This window comes from Mytilus californianus, unplaced genomic scaffold (assembly GCF_021869535.1).
Source record: "Mytilus californianus isolate M0D057914Y unplaced genomic scaffold, xbMytCali1.0.p SCAF_7, whole genome shotgun sequence".
NCBI classification, from domain to species: Eukaryota; Metazoa; Mollusca; class Bivalvia; order Mytilida; family Mytilidae; genus Mytilus; species Mytilus californianus.
Window position 1 is genome coordinate 59117917 of NW_026262723.1, and position 24737 is coordinate 59142653.

Here is a 24737-nt window from a genome sequence, read left to right on the forward strand (position 1 = left end):
TCAACACAAAGAATATTTTATAATATAATAAACTTGTTGTCCATAACTGACTTCTTGTATATAAAAATAGCAGTCAACTATTCCAACATGCGACATCATTCGACCTATGTAGTTTATTTTGTTTATTTAAAAAATCATTTCTTACGTTTTCATAGATTGAAAATGAAAAAAATATTTACGTTGCGTTAGTCCGATAACTTTAAAAGAGAGGCAAAAGATACCAAAGGATCATTCAAACTCATAAGTCAAAAACAAACTGACAATTCCATGGTCAAAACCAAAAAAACGATCAAAAGACAAACAACATTAACAAAATACAACACAGAAAACAAAAAACTAAGCAATACAAAAAACAACAAAAAAAAGGAGTTGATATCATGTGTTCCGGAAGGGTAAGCAGAAAAAAGCAAATTGAAGAACTAGCAACATTTGGTTTCCTTAGCAAAATTAATGTCAAAATTTGTATATTTCAGGGGCGTTCATATGAGCCTTACGATGATCTAAACAGCATACAATTTACGCTGAAGTGTACACGCCTGGTGAGTAAAAAATAATGTCAGGGTTCCAAAAGCATTGAATTATTTATGAAAGGTTAAAGATGAATTATATTCTAATTCATGATCGTATTCATAAAAATAGACGAAAATGCATTTCAATTTAGAAAAAAAAACTTCTTTTCTAATTTAGGATCTTGGATTTGCAAAATAATGATCACATCTCGTCAGAAAGTTAAAATACAAACTCCCACAAGATGGTTTTGTTTGCAATTTCGTGCTGCAATTCTCATGTCAATGAATATAAGTACTTTATTAGACCAAAGGGTAAACTTTGTCAGTTAACAAGCAACTTGAATTCCTTACTTTTAGTCCTATGCGTATCTTAGAATAATAATTATTCATTAAAAAGTACCAAAACGCCTTCTTTGGGATACTTATTTTTATAATGATAAACAATGATGTATTAATATAAAAGTAAGGAGATATGGTATGATTGCCAATTAGACAACTATCCACCAAAGTTCAAATGAAGTGGATGTAAGCAATTATAGGCAACCGTACGGCCTTCAACAATGAGAAAAACCAATACCGTAATTATGGTCGACTTTAAAAGGCCCCGACATGAAAAATATGAAACAATTCAATTGAAAAAACTAACGGCCTAATTCATAACAAAACAGTTTACGAAAATCAAATATGACAGACATGAACCAACAACAACCACTAAACTACAGTCTATTCCAATCGAGACAAAACTGCATTTTTTACTGAGATGCAAGTTATTAGTAGTCCTTCACTTTTTTACAATTTTACTATAGAAAATAACTTATTTCAAAAAGGAGAAATAGTTATGGTGGGGGTAATTGGCTCACACAATTCATCTCGTTTTATTCATACAGATAATATGTTTCATTTGTCTTCAGGTTGACTCCGTAACAAAGTATTTTACCGTGAACGTTGATATCATTGACGTGAATGATAACTATCCTCAGATATTAGGGAGTCCTCGACCCATATCAGTAAACGAGGTAAGTGCCATGTCAATAACGTTATTTTGAAATCTTTTATTCTTATCTTTTCATGGTTAACTTAGGCTCTTTGAAAATGTCAAAATCGTCAAATAAATTCAATAAACAATGACTTTACCTTCTTCTATTATCTGGAACCCGAGTTAGTTCAAAATTACTTTGGCTTTTGGCATTCAAATCCAACTGACAGTCAATACTTTTAAATAGAACTTATGGTAAAATAATTGTGACCTTTTCTATTTGACTTCTCTGGTTCTAAAACGATTGTGATAATAAATTTGAAACACCACATGATACCGATATTTTAACAATGCTCGTAGATATATATACCATATATTCACGGTAAACAATCCAGATTTGTTTAAATATACAAATAAAGTTCATCCATCTCGACTTATTCTTAGTAAGACCAACGTTAATAGTGATCACTTTCTTTATAGACATTTATGTTAAAATTTCGCATAGTATATTGTAATGTTCGTATACTTAAATTAATGATAACAGAACGGTTTTCTCTTCCCTATTGTTAGGAATCCTTTTCTTGATTGACATGATTCGTTTGGAAACAGGTCTTTCTTTTTAGTGAACATTTTCCAGTTTGTTCGAGATGCCCAAGAACAAAAAGGCAAAAATAAATGCTTAACCCCTCTATCATGAACATGTTAAAAATATTAGCTCCTTTATAAAACAGTCATTAGAACTGAGGGCAAAAGTCTTATGATGTTTTTCCATGTGTTCATTCATTATAGAATTGTTATTTCTTTGCTATATTATATTTGTTTTTGTTTTTTGTCACAAACTTTATATGTTTATATGACAATAAAGTATTTGTTTGCAGTAACGTTTTCCGCCTTCTATCTTACAATCGTTTTCCCTTTGTGTTGTATGCATGCATGTAGCAAAAGATGTTTCCATTGTTGTAAGATTGAATGCGGAAAACGTCCAAGTTATATTCTTTAATAAATTCAAAAATATATCGATTATCGATAACTTAAATAACAACGCTAAGGGTCGTCTTGTTATCAACGAAGCTGCGATCTGTCAAGTTTATCCTTAAAGACCTTCCAACAACAATGAATTAAAAAAAGTAAATATAAGCAATTATAGGTCACCGTACGTCCTTCAACAATGAGAAAAACCCATACCGTATAGTCGGCTATAAAAGGCCCGACATAATTAAAATGGGAGCCAATTTAGCGAGAAAACTAAACGCCAAATTCAAAATAAAACAATTTAAGAAAAACAAATATGACAGACATGAACCAACGACAACCACTGAACTACAGGCTCCTGAATTGGAACAGGAACATTAAGAATGTGGCGGGGTTAAACGTGTGTAAGCCCTTAACGTACAGTTGATTTATTTCAAAAATTAAACAACGATGTTCACTTTCAACATCAAGGATCACTGAGAGCCGTTGAATATTCAAATTGTTATAAATTTAGAAATCGTATGACGGCTTCAATAGTTAAAAGTTTGAAATTTTCATAAATACAATATTAATTTATAATTCATTTACCAAAGTTATACTTGCATGCTATTAGAATCATCTTTCGTTCCAAGAATGCATTCCACAAAGAAATCAAACTACTTGTGCAGCGCATTTGGCTTTCTCGATTCGCGATTTGCAAGTATCTTTTGCATGGTGTATTTTTCTAACCAGATGTTTTTGGAATGTTTACAGTTGACTCCAGTGGGCGTTGTAATTGGTGAAATGGTGCAATTGGTTACAGTCATGGACAAAGATACTGGTTTGAATAGTGAATATGAATTTGCGATAGGTCAATCTGATAGTTCGGTAATTAACGTTTCATTTTAAATTATATGAAAATTTACTAAAGGCATGGGTTTCCTATTGGCTACACAGTTACAATATTGTAACGTGCTGGAACTATACGCTTTATATACAAACACAGTTAGAAGTTTGACGCACGTGCTGAACAACAAGTAGGTTAATTTCTTTGGAAAACTAATTCCATAAAATGATAAAAGCTTCATCACCACATTTTAAAGCCTGTGTTTTACTAAACGATTTAAATTGAAAATTGTTCTAACTTTCAACCATAAAAAGATGTTAATGATAGTTAGGTTGAGAAATCTTCAGATAACACCTTGGAAAGCAACATGTTACACGGACTTTTTTTTCTGCGTTATTTTTCTTCTTTCATTTGGTAGGTTTCGATAGACACAATTTGGTCAGTAGTTACTACCCTTTTGTCGCCATATTCAACTTGTTTTGCTAGACTTTATAAAGACGTTGTTTTATGTACAATTTAAATTTCTTTTGTTAATGATTGATTCGTTACTACGATCGAGAAAAGGTTTTTTTCAGACTTGTTTGTACATCATGTGTCAATTTGGATAGTCAAATAAGAAACTCAACCATTTACCCCTCCAAAATGGCGGCCAAGGGAAATAATTCAAATACAAATTACGTCATATCGAAACCTATGCATATTTCATATTTTTTATTCCTGTCACGTAATGTTTTAGTTTTAGCGGGATTTTTAACATTGCCATATAAGCGGGAGGTTTGGCTAGCCATAAAACCAGGTTCAACCCACCATTTGTTCATAAAATGTCCTGTACCAAGTCAGGAATATGCCAGTTGTTATCAAATAGTCCGTTTCTATGTTTGTTGGCGTTTGTTTTTGTAGCAGTTCAGTGTTTCTGTTGTTCCGTTGTTTTCCTCTTATAGTTGATGTGTTCCCTCGGTTTTGGTTTGCGACCCGGATTTGTTTCAGTTAAATCTATTTATGACTATTGAACAGCGGTATACTACTATTGCCTTTTTTAAACAACGGATGAAACATGATTTTGTGTCATTCCACAATTTCAAAGTATTATTACATTTCATTCCTCAAGCGGTCATTTTGACAAATTTCGATTATATAGAATATTTATTTTAAATTTTAGGGGCAACCTATTTCTTCTTTTACTTTACATGATGCAGCAGAGAAATTTACAATCATATCGCCGCGAAGTGGATCTATTGCGATAAAGTCTACGTTGGATTTTGAAAGAGTAAACAAATATTTTCTTCCAATTTCTGTGACAGTAAGTATATGTTAAAGTATTTCTACAGGTATTTTGCAAACTATTATAGGAGGGTCTAGATGTGGTTAACAGCATAGAGAATAATTGACAAATAGTGAAGAATAAAGAGCAAGACATATAAAGAAAAGAGAAAATAGGTTAAAAAAGAACGGTGAATACTTGGGTGTTAAAGAATAGGGAATAATGGGGGGGGGGGGGGGGGGGGGTCTAAAAGTCAAAATAATAAAGAAACGAAGGCCCCCTTCCAAGACCCTCTTATAGAACAATGTAATTTACACGTAACTGAAATAATTTTTATAGCATGAACATGATATTCGTACTTTTAAAGATTGGTCATATAAATGAATATATATTTTTTATTTATTATGTTATCAAACTAATTTTCGAATTTCTATGTTTTTGTGCTTTTGTGTTAGTCGATTATGTATATAATTTTGCAAAAAAAACTACATTAATTAGGACCTGGCACCAGTTATTTCTGAAAGAAGAACAAGTACTGTTACCATGACTATTGATGTGACAGATGGGGATGACCTTGGTCCAGTTTTTGACTACAAAGGCTGCTTCCGAGTGGATAATGTTTGCTTCAATCCAACATATACGACAGAAATACCCCCCTATTCAACTGCAAGTATTAGTACTTTAACTTATAAACGAAATTCAAAATCAAAATACACCACTTGTGATTAGAAATTGACAAAACTTTGAGAAATGAAATGCTAAGAAAGACTATTTTTTTTATCGTTTCAATCTAATGAAATGAGGAAAAAATCACTACAAAAAATGAAAACAACACGTTATAAATTTAATGCGTCCGAGGCGCTTTTCTGGATTTACCTTCATCAGGAACGTTCAAAGCCGAACATTTGAAAGCCAAGGATGTATAAAACCGAAACAGTTGAAGAGCTATATAATCAAAAATGGCCTAAAATATAAGCCAAATCCTTCTAAGGCCAACTTTGCCTGATGGAGTTGAAACCTTAGTTTCTTTATAATTTCAAAATTTATAAACGGGCAAATTTAGAAAGGTTTTTTATTAATCATGTCAGTACCGAAGTACTGACTTCTACTGAGCTGATGATACCAATTCGTTGATATTCAATAAAACTGTTTCTCACTATATAAAATTAGTTACTTGTGCAACTTTCAATCACTCAATATAAATGTTAACAAAAGTAATGAATTTTTACATTATTCAAAACGAAAGAGCCTTTATAATGTATCTTTCCTTTTGCCTAATTTTTATATTGATAAATTAAGGTGACAATATTTTACTGATGTTCAAATCTCGTCAATCGACAAGGAAGAGACAAATCAAGGCTACAAACTGAAAGTGAGGGAGTCGCATGAACTCCAAAAATGGCGAGACCTGGCTTTGCGGTCATAAAACTTTCGAATACGATAATTGTACTCAGACTCAGAAATCAACCAATCAAAATACTGGATTTATTGTTTCGAGCACAGATTTTGTACTCCAAGTACTGAGTAAGGTTTTATGACCGAGAGCGTAGGACTTACGGTCATAAAACTTTCGAGTACGATTATTGTACTCAGACTCAGAAACCAACCAATCAAAATACAGGATTTGTTGTTTCGAGCACGAATTTCGTACTCCGAGTACAGAGTAAAGTATTATGACCGCAAGGCCCGGGCTCTCGGTCATAAAACTTTACTCAGTTCTCTGAGTACAAAAATTGTGCTCGAAACACCAAATCCAGTACTTTGATTGGTTGATTTCTGAGTTTGAGTAGGAAAATTGTGCTCGAAATTTTCATGACCGCATGGCCAGGGCTCTCGGTAATTAAACTATATTCAGTACTCGGAGTACAAAATTTGTGCTAGAAACAACAAACCCGGTATTTTGATTGGTTGATTTCTGAGTCTGGGTACGATTATCGTCCTCGTAGATTGTATGACCGAGAGCATTGGTGTTTCGACCACAAATATTATATACGAGTACTGAGTAAAATTTTATGACCGAAAAGCCGGGTGCGTCGACAGGATAAGCGTCTCCTGCTATTCATGCATCACCCGCCATGCGACTTGACACTCAGTAAAATGTCACAAGCGGTCAAATAACAGATTAGACGACAACACTGATATCTAATGATCTATGAACGAAAAAACATTGTGAGTTGAAACACCGACACATCGAATCGGTCAACCAATTCTTGATGGTGACTGTAAAACTTATGTAGTGTCGAATACAGTCTTTCTTCCTCATAACTTTGTTGGAGCAGTGTTTGTGTAAGGACCACACTTCTGTTAATGAAATCCGTTATGTCAAAATTGGCTATGGAGTTGTCTTCCTTTGACTTATGATTTCTATATACCCTTGGACTAAAATGGTCTATTCTTGTAAGTATTTTATTGTTAGAATGTAGATTGGCATGGTCAGTGAGTTTTCATAGAGTTATTGTTCTTTGCATAGTTTCTTGCATAAGAAACAATTCCTAAAATTATGTGTATATTGTATTATTATATACTACCTGTAAAACTTTGAAATGTTGTTTTGTATATTATCATATGATTTGTAATGGAGAACACTAATGTAATATTAGTTATCTTTCATAAAGAATCTGAATCTGAAATCTGAATCTGCATAGTATGTTCAGGATACTGTTTTGTAATTAGAATTTAGAATTAGAATAGAAATTTGATGAGAAACGTTTGTTATTGTAGGGAAAACGGTACTATTTATTCTGCCATAGGCGACAATACTAACATTTTCTAAATTTACCACTTTTTATAATAAAAACCTGGACAAAACAGTTATGTGTGGTGTTAGTACTTTATTATTCTGTTTTAAAAATTAAAGCCAAATAGTATCATGACCAACTTCCAACGGAGCTTGTTTATGTTATCCATGCCCACCGTCATTTTTACACCAAATTTATGAAATTTTGGAAGTCTTTTCGAATGATTCTCTAGAAAATATTTCAATGGGTTTCAAAATTTATATTGTAAATATACACACTGCAGTTATTCATAGATAAATAAAAAAATATATTGTACCCTTACATCCAATCACAGTGCTCCTAAGTTGACTTCCTTCACCTGCCTTGGGTACACAAAAGGCCAACCTAATGCTGGGAAAATGTAATAGTACTATTTTCCCTGTATGTGCCTCTAAGCTTACCAAGAAAGATGCGAGGAAGCTTCCCTAGACTATTATGCGGTACAAGTTCAAAGAAATGCACGAAATCTAAGAAACCTAGCTTTACTTTCTATATCTGTCTTTATTAAATAGATGGCATGATTCGAAAAACATTCTTTTTAATAGAGCTTGGAACATGGACTTACTATCCTTCCCTTGAATAATTATCATAAAGATCATTATCTTTCAGACTTTTAATAACCCTAACAAAAAAAAGTTATCTTGTGGGGTTATATAGGAATCACATTATCAGTCCGTCTGTCTGTCTGTCCGTATACCTTGCCACATTGTCATCGCAAATCCTTATAAATGTGGTTGACAAATATTGTAGATACTTTACACGGTGTAGGAACACTTCCTTAAGATGTGCACAAGGGATATTAATCCCGGTCAAATATGTTAAATGATAGATAATCAAATCAACTTTCATCAATATCCTTAATTAGTGTGGTCGGGTTTGTCTTTTGTGAGTTCACTCATGGTTATAGATTCGTTCTTGTTTCAATCGACATTTTTTCTGATGATTTTTGATGACTGAAATTAATATGGACGGTCGGTATTGCAATGAGAACAAATTGTGTACACATAATAGCCGACATAACAGTCTTACAGTTGTATGAAGCAGAATTTTGTACAAAAACTTCTGAAATAGAAGATATAACATTATAATGCTTGTATTTAAAATTCAGATAAATACTGATGATCTTTTTTTAACTCAATAATCTTTTAATTACTTCCAAGAGTGACTCAGGTGACTTACTACAGACGTGTTAACTCTATGATAGACCAATCATGTACAAAATGGCCCATTCATTGTGTTGGTCAATGCACTTAACTTGCTACTGAATGTGTTACTCTGTCAAAGACTCAGCATGCACATTTTTCCCATCTTACACCATTACCAGTTTTATCGTGGTTCTGGTCGTTCCACTTGATTTGACTTTTGGTGGGGATGTTTTTAATCCCTTTGCTTAGTAGTATATCAGCGCAATGGTATCAGTGGCTTACATATGTGTGCTCCTTATACAAAAACTGCTACAAGAAAGTTATGAGACGAACGACTGTAATCGTCAATACGTGAGTTTTGTGGTCACTATCTTGAATTAATTGATCGATACGATATGACTGTTTCTGAACTCATTTGCGACATGTTTTCGCTCTCTTAAGCGCGTCTGGCGCAAATACAAAATTTCATTCCTGGTATCTATGATGAGTTTATTTACATCTTTAGATACCAGAAAAGTTGTCTGATCTGTAATTTTACCAAATTTTGTTCTATTACTGATTGTGACATTTTGATAGAGTGTGTAATCGCATGGCCGATGATGCATGTATAACATGAGACGCTTATACTATCCACGTATCCAGTCTTGCTCCTTTTGGAGTTCATGCGATTCCATCAGTTTTGTTTGTTACCTTGATTTGTATGTTAATAATCGATTTCTGAGATTTGAGATTTGAACATCGGTAACTGCTGTTGCATAAGTTTACTACTCAACTCATATATTGCACAAAAATAAAATATATCGATACATATAAGGTTAGTTGCTTTTGCCAACATATTATGTGGGTACAACAAAAAGAAAGTTACATAAAATACGACGATAAAGAAATATAATCAAATTAAATTTGTATATAGAAAATCACAAAATGCGGAAAATTCCACGTTACCTACAGGGAAGATTATCAAATCAAGCTGGAAATTCCATATGTACCCATGATTTTTATTCAAGTGATTTTCCTTAGGCATCACAGCTAATTTTAAGGGCAGCTGAATACCAGAGTATTATAGATTCCATAAAAGCTAGAGACCAAGACACATTAAATGCTCGTATACAATTGAGCATTGTAGAAAGTAAGTATAGAAGTGTATAAGACAAATACAAACTCGTGCTTATCCTCCATTATGCATTGCGGCTGCTGCATACATGTTACAACTGTTCCTGCATATGTCATGAACAGGTTGTAACGTATGTTCACAAACACGCCCCTTCTTTTTTCCTCTTTTCCTCTTTTCTTGTATTATAACGTTTAAAATTGTTAATAGATATTTGCATAATATATTGTATATAAGGAGAAGTCTTCTAAGTCTGATTAATTTGTCTCTTGTCCTTTTTCTTTTGGTTTCGTAATTAAATTAAACGAAAAACGAAACATTAAAATTCCTACACAGGCTATACCACCCTCAGTAAGTAGGCTGGGTGATAAATGATTTAAAACACGCAAAAGAACGGATGAAATGATTTCTTTACATGTCCAGTTTTATTTTAAGTTGTATTACTAAATAAGGAATTGTAACTCCTACGGCAGATATAGTTACATCCGGATTTATTTAAACAAAACTCCTAAATTATTCATAAAATAGAAAATATTTGGTTGCAAAGTTTAGGTTTTTAGTTTTGGCATAATAGTTAGAGATGATAGAGATGAAATAACTATCAAAGCAGATGAACTCAGAGATAAACCTACTCTCAAAGAAACGCAATTTATCCAAGACTTCAAAAGAAAAAAGTGAAAAAAATTAATCGAAACACCAACAGCCGGATTTATGACATATCAAAAAACGAAAAACAAATATTACAGACAGCAAATCAAGAATAATCATTGAATTACAGGCTCCTGACTCGGGACAGGTACTTACAGAATGTTGCGGGTTTTTTAAACATGTATGCGAGTGCTCAACCCTAGAATGTTTGACTTTTTCAAACACAACATGTGTTTGGAATATAATAATGACAAAATGCAGAGCTTTATATCAGTCATGTTCGGTCTATTAAAATCGGAAAAATTATGAACCCTGCTGATTTAGTTGAATATCTGCGCGCACATGGACTTTATCGCTAAAATTTAATTTAGTTTAGGATGAGCTGTGCATTTCTTTGTTCAAAGGTGTGACACTCAGCAGCTACATAAATGCAGAATAAGAACAACGGATAGAAAAGGTCGAATTGATTTAATTTTAAAATGTAGATCGTGAATATTATATTAGATTTGATATTGAAAAGATTTAAATCGGATCTGGGATTTGAAGGTAGGGGCGGCGAAATTGACAAAGATTTTAAGAACCGCTTACGGTCCTCAAGCGGGTCTAAGGAAGTTTCAAGTTATGGGGATGAAACGTCCCCTACAAACAAACGCCCTTGACATTTTCTTGATTATATTGTTTTTTTTCATTCAGCTTTGCCTCCTGGATTTAAAGACAAGTTTACACTGTTTAGTACGACAAATTCTGGAACATTTTCCACTGCTACTGTATCGCAAACTAAACCTATTGGTCGGATTGACGTTGATAGTTTGAAAATCATAATAAAGGTAAACAATAATAGTAGAATATCGACATATATAAATTAAAAAGGCGATTCTGAATCCTGACAATTAAGATGAATATGGCTTGTAAAATTTTAGAATTTGAACTGCCTAAAGTTTACCTTAATTGTACAAAAAGATTCTTCCCATTCCTCTTACTTCTATATTTCTTATGCAGCAATTACAAGCAATTAGAATACATGACAAAAATTGGATTCATCATCTATGATAAAATCACGTATTTAAAGCCGAATGAAATAACTTTTTTGTTAATATTTCGTTGCCTCCAGATTTTTTTTTGTATCGCAGCTGACTATTTTCATTTGCTATATCTTCCTCACACTCTCTGAACGGAGCAGCTGATTGCTGCTGTGAACTATCATACTGATGTATACTGACGTTATAGACCTTATCGTTATTTGGAAATCTGCGCCGCTTGACACGAGTATCTGCACCTCTTGAACTATTTACGTCATACAACAATCACTTTTCCATTTGTGGCGTCATATATTTTCTATTGTGAAGTCAAAAGTTTTTCGGGAACCTTTGTGATGTCCAGTAATGGCGGACAAATAGCGATAAGGTGTATTGTTAAATGTCTTTGTTGTTATTATTTTATTTTTTCTATCTTGCCTTGTCGTGTGCTATTTGGACGCCTCGATTCTCTCTTATTTTTTACAGGCTACTGAGTTGACAGACAATAGACGTTTCAACCGAGCTGTAATTGACGTACACATAAAACCGTCAAATATTTCTTGCCCAGAAAAAGGTAATTTATACTTTAGGTAAACTGCACCAAAAACTTACGATTCAGTATCAACCTCAGACTTTTTTTCCGTTTTGCAACTAATTTAAGTACATACATATTCGTGAAGCTACATCAAACATTGTTTAGTAAATGAATAGTAGCAAAACAAGTCTTATTCAAACATGCTTAATTTTTCTAATCTGCTTCATTTGGATTCTGTTTGAAAGTTGTCTCATTGGCAACCATGCCACATTTTCTTATTTCGTATTAATTGTAGTTATTTAAAGTAATTTCCTGATTAAATCTTCAAGTTTATGGAGATTAGAAAGCCAAAGATGAAGCGAGTCATAGAATGAATATTTTTCTTCACTTTTATAAAGCATCTCATTAATTCTGATACACAGAGAATTCAACAATGAAACAATGCAGTAATGCTGTCCCTATAGTTGGTGCTGTTTTAGGGATTCTGTTGGCAATTGTTGTCATCATTGTTGTGGTTCTCATAGTGAAGCTGAGAAAACAAGGTAAATTAATTAATATTGGTATTATTTTAGTAGAATCTTTTTTCATATGAATTAGATTTTGATTAAAAACAGCCTATTCAATTGATATTCACGCTATACGTCACGTGCCTTTACGCATATGATTATGGTGAATGTTAAATGTACAATTGGTTGCGGTAAGTAGTTGCTATAAATACGTTGTTTTCCCTCGGAATGTGAATAAAACAGTTACTAACTCTTGTCTCGGATATTTTGGGTTAAATTGGCCATCGGCCTCAGTGAATACAATGGGTTTTTTTCAAAAGTCAATGAAATCACATATTTAACTCTTCAAAAGACAGTAAATGTATAAATGTATGTACAAAGAAACGTAACGTCTGCATTTTTGTTTAAATTTCACATTATTAAATCAAAACATCAATGACAACAAGTCAATTTCCCACGACACCATACTTTACCTAAAAAGTAACGGATTGATTCTGTTCAACAGTGAACCCTAATCAAATCATTGTACGAATCTGCTGGAAATAAACTAAACACGTGGATTCTTCTACATCAAATGTTTATAAATAAGCATTCAAATTTACAAACAACATGAATTCTTGTTTCAATTAACGTTTATTGTTTTGGTCATAAAGCGCCTCACGTATCCAGATATGTATACATCCTTGACCTTCAATTTTTGGGTTTGGGCGTTCATGATGAATGTTAATCCCGAATAGTGCTTCGGAAGCACTAAATTTATTAAAAAAAAGAGAGGCGAAAGATACCAGAGGGACATTCGTACTCATAAGTCGAAAAAAGACTGACAACGCCATGGCTGAAAAAGAAAAAACCAACAGACAAACAATAGTACACAAAACACAACATAGAAAACTAAAGACTGAGCAACACGAACCCCACCAAAAACTGGGGGACTGGGGGTGATCTCAGGTGCTCCGGAAGGGTAAGCAGATCCTGCTCCACATTAAGTGTCATTTTCATTTTCGACTTTGTATTTAGCTTATGCTAAAAGACAAATTCCACTTATGGCCTTGCTTATTTTTATATTGCTACCCTTTTGATCTAATGATATTTTGGTACAGGTGACAGGGATATGGTGACACAAGAACAAAGAATTCCAGTACACCAAAATGAAGGTTAGTTCTTACCCTAGGTTGAAGTGAATGTCCTTTCTTCTTTTCCAAGAAAATATTCACCAATTTCAACATACCTTTTTTTGGAGAGCAAAAAGTAAATGATTTGAATAACCTTCGAAGATACTTCTTGTTTATAGGAAGTATAATTTATTTTCATATTTCAAAGATTACCGTTTCATAGTTTTAGGGGTTACAACTGATCACATGACATTATTGTCTAAAATGTTTATCTTGGTTATTATTTAAGGCTTAGTATCGAATATAAATAATGATATACAACTTTTGATCATCAAGTGTCAGAAAATATTTAAGTGCATTTTTCATATTTATACATTTGTTGGGTTTTATTTAATAATTGAATGCTTCTTTTTATAATTCAGTTGGGGTGTAAAAGCGTTGACCGAAGCACATTTTGTTCTGCGCTTCATTCTATAAACTCTTTTACATCCTTGTAAAGTTATAAAGAAAAAACTTTCAATTCTTATAATCTTTTTTATACTACAAACATAAAATCCTAAAAGTTTTATCATGCTTTTCGCTTGTTTTTCTATGCATTTTTTTTAACATTGTCACGGATAGCACGTGCAGACATAGCTGTTATATTTTATACGGAAATAAAATTTGATATTGGAGTGCCTCACGATTGTTGTCAGCTAATCAAATTTACGAATTGTAATGAAAAATACATGCAATGTAAATATTATTAATTGGTAATTAAAAACATGAAGAAATGAACCTTGTCCAAGAATATTTCTATATCCCTTATTTTAAAATACCCGTTTTAACATGCATGATTTTAGTAATACATGTAGTACATTTAACCAGTTTTTAGTTTTCATACCAATAAGATACTTCATTTTTTGTTTATATACTTTGAAAATATATATAAACGAAAGATAATTTATTAATATTTATTTATTTTTGAACATTTGAATGTAGTAATCCAGGTAGAGTATTCTGATTAAAACCAAAAAGGTATGCTGAAATTTTAAGAATTGTTAAATTGCGTTGATATCGAAATGACAGTAATGAAGAGATTTTCACAAACACAAACAGTCTGCACAAGTTTTTCCTGAAATAAAAAAAGCTATAAAAAATGTCTTCGTTATAACAAACCGCGTCCGTCTTCCTCGTTCTTAACCACGTTTGAGTATTTCTGTATCTTTCAGGATTTTCTACTGGACATACAATTGAAAGCAGACAATCATCCAGGTAATATATAATATCAGTATCTAAGAATAACAGAACAAAATAGTTTTGTAATAATTGATGATGTTTAGCTTAGTCTAAAATGAAAAAAGGAATGTATTTACAGTGGTGTATGTTCATACTTCAAAGGAGATTGATTCATTGTGTATTTTAGAAGATAAAGAGAGTAAAAGAAAGGTATAAAGTAATAATTTATCAAAGATATTCTGATATGAGCTGTCAGACATGGGAAAAAAACATTTGAATATTCGTCTTACGTACCAGACTTATGTCATTTAACAGTAAATTTAAAAAGTAAAATTTTTTGAGCACATTAATATGAGGAACGGCCTTAAATTCATGTTTTCGCGGTCTAAGATCTTCATTTACCAATATAGTCGTCTGGATATTGTTATTTTTACATATTGTGTCCTATTCCCGATTGTGACATTTTGACTGAGTGTGACGGGTGATGCATGTATATAGCAGTTAACGCTTACTCTGTCGACGCACCCTTCTCGCTTCATTTGGAGTTCATGCAATTCCCTCAGTTTTTGTTTGATACCTCGATTTGTCTCTTCTTGATCGGTTTACGATATTTGACAGAAAAGCGTATCTTAATATGCAACAAATGTTGATATGAGTAAAATAGGAAGTAGTTCGTTATCACTTTTAAACAATAATTATATTTATAATACTAACGGTACAATTTTTTCTGCTCCAGATGCGTATTTTGACAATTAATGTCTTCCGGTGATGCCAAATGTTGACATGGAATTAGAACTACAGTATGCATGAGGGAGATACTTCCTTAATTTAAAATGATTACCCAAGTTTTATAACAGCAAATTTTATTAAAACAATATCCGTATGTTCATGTCAGTGCCGAAACACTGAGAAAGTCATGAATGCCAATTATGAAATGTTTATGGGATAACAGTGTAATCACTTATGACATTTCTGCATTAGAATAACAGACTATACAATCCTACTTATTAACAATCAAATTAAATATGTTAGAAAGGATTAAATACTTTTAGCAATTTCTGGAGCCAAATAATGGTTTGGATAATACCTCCTGCATTAGATTTCAAAAAGCAAAATGACAACGTAAAACTTTGCCTGACAGATACTCTGCCGTAGTTTACCGATGTTCAAATCTTGTAAATCCTATTTGAATCTACAAACCAAGATAAAAACATACAAACAAACAAACTTAGGTAATTGCAAGAACTCCAAAAAGAAGCGACACCGGATACGTCGAAAGGATAAGTGTCTCCTGGTATGCATGCATCAACCAACATGCGAATGTATATACTAGATCAAAATGTCACAATAGGAAATTTTAGTTATCAGACGACTATTCTGGTATCTGAAAAGATCTACGACATGTCTCGAGATTCAAAACATAGATGCATTGTACTTGTCATATAATTCGTGACTGAACTTAAAATGTGTATTGTCGATTTAAGGCTTCCCCTACCCTGTTAAAGCAGTTTTTGCGTTAGAATCATGACCCTGTTAATGAAAATGTAAACATTTACTCCCGTAACGTATCAATTGGGATATTTATAAGTCATACGATTGTACAGATTTTTTGTTGCTATTGATTCGTGGGAAGTAATGGAAGAACTGAAATCTCGTAGATTCGTCATTAACAAGTTTTAACACGTCCTTTTATGTCAATTTCAACAACGCAAATATCTAGTCTAAATATGAAGCAAACCTTCACTAGGAAGTTGGATATGTGAAATGTAAGCATGCACTTGTTGAAATGTGGATTTTTGAGTGACAGGATATCAGTATATCCGAGCATGATACGTTTTCTGTTTGTCTTAGTGAAAATTTGTATAATTTAATTCTCCTTTAACAAGTCTGCCTATAGGTGTGCACAATTAGTATCAATTGAAATACCGACTTTTTGTTGAAATATGAATCAATCAAACCTTACAAATATATTGTCGATCAACATGTCCTGTATTTTGATGATATTTAAGTCTTCTGTGTACTTGTTGTTGGATTCAGTGTGGTTCAGCACAAAGCATCGATCCAATATAAAATGTTTGTATTGCAATCTTATCTTTTCAGTCGATATCAGTTAAGTTGGTATCATAGTACATTGTGTACGTCAATTAAAAATAAATTATTGTACTTTTGTTTTTGCAGAAAATATGATGAAATCGGAATGAGATCACCAGACAATGTTTATGACGAGTTACACAATGACCAATATTTAGAACCAGTTTGAATTGTTCGATGGAAAACATTAAGAGCAGTGACATTACAGACATTCAACTTAATGAAAAAAAAATGCTAATTTGAGAGAAATTTGTTTAATAACACTCAGGCTATAGCAAAATGTTCATTGGCCTAAGGGACGATATAAATATGGTGTATTGTCGTTACATGTATTGAGCTTTTCATTTTTGTGTACACTTACTATCTTAGTATCTATCTAGAATGCACAAGAAAAAAAATTTAAGAAGTCTTTAAATTAGTTATCTTATGGGATAACTCCAATAAATGAAAATAATTTTTAAATTGTATGCGTCCAAAGCGTTTTCTATATTTACCTTCATTAGGAACACTCTAAGACAAAACATTGAAAGCCAAGATATAGAAGTGCCGAAACACGTCAAGACCTAAACAGCCGAGCCAAATTCATCTAAGCAAGGTCAACTTTGCCTGAGGGAGTTGGAACCTTAGTTTCATAATGATTTCGAACGAAGCATTGAATAAAGATTAGTTATGAATAATGTCAGTAAGAAAGCATTTTAAAGTTTTAGAAACTATACTGAGCTGATGATACAATAAAATGAAGAGGAATCAGTTGAATAAATACTATTCATCGATCTAATATGGAACCACAGAATTGGTAAAATACAGTAGTTAATTCATTATGTAAACAAATAAGCAAAATGGAATGAACAGAACAAATCTATAGACCACTATACTTGACTGAATGTGCCGACAATATATTTGTATAAAATTATACCATCCTCTGCACTTTTTATCCGTATTTCGTCCTTAACAACTGAATTGGTATCCTTTAAGCTTTCTAAAAATACTCCATGGTAATTTGTCTCTTTCAGTCTTATTTTTCGATACGATCACCCCCGTTTTTTTATAGGGTAATGTTGCCCAGTCTTTACTTTTCTATGTAGTGTTTTGTACAGATTCTTGTTTTTTTTTGGGTCTTTTTGTCGTTTTTCATTGTAGCCATGGTGTTGTCTGTTTTTCTTCCACTTTTTATTTGTTTACTGCCCCTTTGGCATCTTCTGCCTCTCTTTATGTAGAAGTAAGCGGAAATATTAAAGTTGCAGAATCATAGATAGTGTATGCTTTTCAACTAAACTTTATTGGCTTCCGCTATTTTGCAACTGTATAATGCTGGTGCAAACAATACTGCACGTGACTCCCGATCGTGATACAAGTTAGTAATTTTTTGACACGAGTTGAACAAAAAGTTGTTTTATTGGAAACAGTTGGATCCTTGCAGAATTAATTTATCTTGCGTGATAATCCGTTTGAAATCTATAAATCGAAATTTATTGTTTAAAATCAATTTTTTTAATTGCGTTGCCTGTTTTAGTGTTGTTTGTCTAAAGTATAACTTATCACATAGGAACTTTGACACATAATTTCTGAATATTTACTGATTTTTCAAATAGCGACCCTTTAGTTCTTTTATTCAAGAAATATTAACATGGTTGGAAAAAACAGTTAATGGAGTGAATGAATTGACCGTGAGACTTTGGTCGGATTTTCTTGTTCGCAATCCTATACAATATAATTAAGATTTTGAAAAGTCCATCTAGGCTAAGTGATTACAATTTGTATTTCAACGAATAGAATTGTATAAAGTGAAATAGAACTGACGAATGCTGTCCCCTGGCTTGATACTTACGCTCAAGGGACAGATCAAGACTAATGGCCTACAGTGGAATTCATACTGTCTGTTGTCACCATGTATTTAAATTAAACGTTAATGTGGTTTTGTTTTTTACATATAAATTAATGCAATATTATGACGTAAGAATGTATAATAAACGTAAAACAATTTTAAAAACAAATATATACATGATCTTATATCGATCAGATCCGAGACAGATTTATCAGTCTTAAAGTGAAAATACGCCTCCCTGTGATGGATTGTAAAATAAAAAGAATCCATTCAAGAAACCTAACAGGCAAACTTTTTCACAAATTACTAAATATTTTGTAAAAAGCATTGTCAATCAGAAAGATGGAATGAGTTGTTAAATATGCATAATATATTATAAGGAGAACAGGAATTACCAAAATATATTGGGCGGTACAACAGACCACATAAACCAACAACTCTTGGCTACAATGGGGGAAAATCAGTCGATCGAAGATATACAACAACTAACAATAAATGGTATGGATTTTTTTCTCATTGTTGAAGGCCGTACGGTGACCTATAATTGTTTACATCCACTTCATTTTAATTCTTGTGGATAGTTGTGTCATTGGCAAATCATACCACATCTCCTTATTTTTATACTGATTGTCCGACTGGGTACAAGTATAAATGTGGTGGAGTTAAAAAAAAAAACGTGTGCTCACCACGCGGTTACCTATAAAGAAAATATTTCGTGAAAAATAAACCACAATAAAAAAAAATGCCCAATCTAGCTACCGACATGATAACCACTCCCTTAAACAAGTAAATAAAAGACAGCTAATAATTTTGAAAGCAGGGTCAAAATATGATCGCTTCTACAGGAAGCCTGCTTAGTCAACTGTTGGTTTAATATTTATATTTTACAAAAGTCAAAAACAACACTCCTAACATGTTTCATAATTTCTTAATTTGAAATCTAATTAAATCGACAATATTTGTAAGAGGCCAGTTAGTATTTAAAATCGTCAGATCATCGGAAGAAAGGATTTTCATGATGTTAATCGTATTAGTTAGTATATTAGCCTGAATTTCTTGCTGTTAAAAAATGTAAGAACCATTCCGATTTAAAATATACAATTTTTTAATGTTTTAGTTTTATGTACGACATTACAATATTAATAGATCGGTGGATGAAAAATACCGTCTGAGTGGATTTTTTTAACAATTTTAATTGGATTTATAGAACTCAACGGTCTATATATTGCATTATCGAATGGTATTTTATTAAACGCCTATTATTTCCATCATTGTATTTAAGTGAACCTTGAGTACTTGTTCGCATTATATATCAAAGACATTTCTACCTAAACTTGCAACCGTGAAATTGCATGAAATAATCTTTTAAATCAGTAATCTTTGATTGTGCATCTAATGCCATTATTTTGTTCTAAATGTGTTTATAAATTACATTTTTGACAGTAAAACTAATTTATTGTGTGTGGGTATGATAGACATACAAGATACTGAATTTTTATTATATCATATATAGTAATTTGCAATGTTTTATAGGAATTTGTCATGCAAATATGTGAAACAATGTAGACAAATTGTAATTTAGATGGGAGTAGATTGACCATACAATAAAAACGGGTCATTTATAAGGGTCTGGATGGAGTTAACAGAATAGAGAATAGTCAAATATGCAGAAAAATTGGTCAAACAAAATAAAGCATACAGGGAAAACAGGACAAAAATGAAGAATAGAGAAGAAAAGGGTGCTTAAATATAAAGGATAGAGAACAATGGACAAAAAATAAAAGGAATAAAGAAAAGTGACATAGAAAAATATAAAATACAGAACACTGAAGGACCCCCTCCTCCCAATCCAGACCCTCATTTATACGGTGCACTGTATAAGTGAGTCAAATTTTCATGGCATCGTGATTTTTAATTGCAGGTTTAGAACAATTTTATATCCAATACAAAACATTTTTTTTCGTCTCGGGGGGGGGAAAAGGTGAAATGAGAAGCTTAAGATGATATAATATGCATTTTAATATTTTTTTCGAATTTCAATTGTGCATGAGCTTAAGCTTGAGTTTGAAAAACGCATAATGTTATATAAAAACTGTCATTTATTATCCTTTCAAATTTTAGCACAATGGAAAAGAAAGGCTACTGTGTATCAATCTTGAAACCATGACATGCACATAAAAAAAAATACAAAAGCAAAGGAACAGCTCTCGTATGCTGCTGTTCAATTTCGCCACCAAACCTCTTTACCCGCCCGTGTATATTTACATGAACAGTTACAGGTTTTATGTTTGCAATCCAATGAAAGTCTTTGTCGTTCATATTTGTCCAAACATCCAGTCAGCACAATTATTCATGAAAATATTACTGGTCACTTCACAGCTCAGAAAAAAAATCTGAATGTAAACAGCATTTGGGAGTGTACCAAAATCAAAATCATGAACAGTTATCAATGTCTTTTCTTCATACAAAATAATACGGGATAATCAGATAATTACTCTACTTATCTAAAAAAAATAGAATATATTTTTAAAGAACACCATATATATACAAGTTTTTCATCTTCGTGCTGCTCGAAAGTTTTCAGACATGAGGAAAAGGACTCGTTGTAAAATCGTTGATCGTGCGCACATTTTTAATATGAAGCGCTTCTGCGATTCATACAAAATATGCTTCGGTTTATGCTTTTACACCTCTAAAAAATTATAAAAAGAAGCATTCAATTCTTATGATTACATTTTAATGCTACAACCATGAAATTAAATAGTTATATCAAGCTTTTCGTTTGTTTTTCTATACTTATAGATTATCGTTGATCATCTCAACGAGATTCATTTTCTCGCTTGAGCCGGTACGGCGAAAGCGAGAAAAGCAATCGAGTTGAGATGACCAATGATAATCTGTTTATCGCTATTTTACCTATGACGACGTTGTCAATTTCATGTCAATTTCATTAGCAACGGCACGTGCCCCCTTAGATTCTAGCGATAATTTTCATATCACTCGACTCCGCTTAGAAAGGAAATTATCGCTATTTTACGAAAATTTCCTTTGATCTTACTGACTGATAATTTCCTTTCTCAGCGGAGTCGAGTGATATGAAAATTATCGGCTCAAGCGAGAAAATCAATCTCGTTGAGATGATCAACGATAATCTATAATTATCAGTCAGTAAGATCAATTAAGGAAATTTTCCTAAAATAGCGATAAACTGTGCTAACATTGTCACGGATAGCACGTGCAGTCATAGATGTTGTATTTGATACGGACATAATATTTGATATGGGAGTGCCTTGCAATTGTTGTCAACCAATCAAATTTACGGATTCTAATGAAACATACATGTAATGTAATTATTCCTTAATTAAATAACCTCAGTGTTACTTTTAATCTTAAGCCAATGCTTCACGATTGAAGATTACGTAATGCAGCTACTCTTATTCATTACCTTTCCTCAGATATATTTATACAAATTTTGAATAGCTCTATTGCTTTCAGATGGCGTATATCTTTTCAAAGGGAAAGTCAGTAATGTAGATTTATAGAATCAACTGACCATTCACAATTAAGAAATGCATCGCAGACATGTTAATTTTTAACACGAGTGGCATTCAAGTACTCCCCATTTTTATGTGAATTTCTCTTGTTTAATGGGAATTAGGTTTAACGTCAATAACCAGCAACCCAACAACACAAATAAAAATAAATAGTTACAGAGAGCAACATACTGTCTTCAACTATAGACAGGAGTGGTGTCAATACATTCATTATATCAAACTCTTAACCGTCTTGAATCTATGTAAATTTTGAATAAATTAAACAGAAACGATCTTAGAACTGCCGAATTCCAAGTTATCTAATCAACTTTACGTTATTTTTCATCTTGTACTATGAATCAAGATATGAAATAAGATATAGGTCATTTGTTAAAATTGAACCACCTGGTGAAGCATATAAAAATATGTCACGCTAACCTATATAAGCTTGTATATTGACCTAAACACGAAGAACTCTATCTGGTCTGCTTTGATAATCCTACATCTTATTTTTTCCCAAAAATTGACAATATAAACTTGGAGCAAAGTCAGTAAAGCATGAATAGATCAATGAATTAATATTGTATTGGCATATGGCGTTGTTCGTTTTTCTTCGACTTGCGTGTTTTGAATGCCCCTTTGGTATCTTCCGCCTCTTTTTATTCTCTTGACAAAAAATGTTACAAAGATACATAATAAACAAGTTTCTAACAAGGAGGAACGAACTTCATTTGGACGATTCTAAGATATGTACATTTTTTTTTTAAATGAGAAGATGTGGTTTGATTGCCGATGAGACAACTTTCCACCAGAGATCAAATGACGTAGAAGTTAGCAACTACATAGGTTACCATATGCTTAAAAAACGAAAAAAACCCAATTGTTTAACTTCATAAGTGGTTTTTTTCAAACATTATAACCTAGCTGGAATCCTGGTAAAATATATTTTCGATTTCACAAGCTTACGGTATTGAGAATATTGTGTCAGGAACCCAGACTACAAATATTATTAAAGTAGCTACACGACATAGCATAGTGGTATTCGTCACCGATGTTCATTGAGTCACAAAGATGATGCTTGGGCACGGTGATCAAACGACTCTTGTCCAAGGACGTCACAATTCCTGATTGTTACCAAGGACGACGTTTGGATAATTTGCTTTACATCAGCGTGACTGAGTTCAGTGAATTGTTTTATCTTTGTTCCAGAGTTTGCTACTATTTTTTAAACAGGAATTACGTCAAAGTAAGTAAAGTATGTACTGATACCAAATATATAGATATACATGTAATGCAGTTAACTATACAAGACCAAAATAACTGAAGACAAAATTAAATAACACGGATTTTTTTAATACGTGGTTAAGTTCATGATTGGACTGAACCTTTTCAGTACTCAATAACATCATTTGAATTACTATCAGATATCACTTTTACAAAAATCTTGAATGCTGACGTAGGCTAGTCCATTAAGACCCTACATTCTGGATTGTTTACTAGTATTTCAGTTTAGGTTTTAAATTATTTTTGATGTCAGTAGGTTATTAATTTTTTTTTTTAAATGTGAAATATATGTTATTTCCATATTGGTGGACAAAATTTTAAGAAAGGAGGACACATATAGATTTCTTAAAGAAGCAATTCATATCGCTTTCGTTTTATTTCTATGGTTGGAATGTTTTATGGTTGTTTTTGTTTTCAGATGATTGTTCTTGCTATGCAGATTTTTGCAGGAGCTATTGAAATGTACAAATGGCTCAACACAGAAGGTATTCAAATTTTGTTATTGTTTATAATTATCAAAATATCAATATCATCAGAAAAGAAAAAGAATGAGACAATTCTGATTCCAAATGATTTTCAATTCTTAATTTGTAAAAAAAAATAAGACTGAGAGTATCGTACAGTCAAAAGGAGTAATTTTCCTTAAAAGTAGTTTAAACCGATATACAATGTATTTAATTTGTCAATTTGTTATTTCAATCGATATGATATAGAGTTCCATAAATCTTTGTAATTCTGAAAATAATTCCCCATGGTCTGACAAATTCCAGGCGCGGCGAGGCGAGGCGAGGACAACTTTAACGATAACCCCATATAGTTACTTATATGCTGTTATGGTCTTATATGCTGATATTATCATTTCAAATAAAAAGGACTGTAAAATTAACTTTACGGGCGTAATACTTTTTCAGTCATTGTCGAATCTTGTTTAGTATTATAAATGCATTATCGAATCCATATCACTTCCAGAGATGAAAAAACAAACTTTTCCAGTGTGGAAAACAACTCATAAACTTTTTTCCAGAATCAGCTGCCGTTGTGAATGACGCTAAAGCAGAGAATCATGAAACTTCAAACACCACTGAAGACCAGAACCTTCCTTCTACATCCACGACTGACACGGTTGTCAAATCCAATACAGAGAAGGCTAATAAAGCTGCACCTAAAACCAATCAAAGTAATGGTTTTGGTGGAATGAAGAAAGGATTTCTTCTCTAAAATTAAGGTATTGGTTAAATTCTAATATGCTTTAAAAGGGAAACGTTATTGTCATATTTTCCCCCCAGATGATATTTATTTGAATAGAGTCATGGTGTGAATAAATTAAAGACTAAATAATGATATTAACAATAATCTAGGGTTTTTTTTAAAGTTTTTTCAAAGGGTATTTCT

The 24737-nt window shown here is 32.4% G+C and overlaps 1 protein-coding gene and 1 long non-coding RNA gene across 2 annotated transcripts; both read left to right on the forward strand.

The window, feature by feature from the left end:
• The first annotated feature begins 473 nt into the window (after positions 1-473).
• On the forward strand, positions 474-5207 carry LOC127707625 (uncharacterized). Its single transcript, XR_007984971.1, has 5 exons — positions 474-539; positions 1421-1525; positions 3211-3324; positions 4443-4583; positions 5043-5207. It is a non-coding gene; the product is annotated as an uncharacterized LOC127707625 (long non-coding RNA).
• A 1912-nt stretch (positions 5208-7119) lies between these two features.
• LOC127708519 (uncharacterized) lies at positions 7120-17155 on the forward strand. The gene is made up of 8 exons (XM_052213419.1): positions 7120-7134; positions 9487-9595; positions 10919-11052; positions 11728-11815; positions 12199-12318; positions 13383-13436; positions 14606-14648; positions 16791-17155. Exons 1-8 carry the CDS (start codon positions 7120-7122, stop codon positions 16870-16872), a joined length of 645 nt encoding a protein of 214 aa, XP_052069379.1. The 3' UTR covers positions 16873-17155.
• Positions 17156-24737: the final 7582 nt, after the last annotated feature.

Bases quoted from the DNA above. Each gene is read 5' to 3' on its own strand.
- LOC127708519 (XM_052213419.1), top strand. The intron at 9,596-10,918 runs GTAAGTATAGAA...TTTTTCATTCAG, and splicing joins ACAATTGAGCATTGTAGAAA to CTTTGCCTCCTGGATTTAAA. The intron at 13,437-14,605 runs GTTAGTTCTTAC...TGTATCTTTCAG, and splicing joins TCCAGTACACCAAAATGAAG to GATTTTCTACTGGACATACA.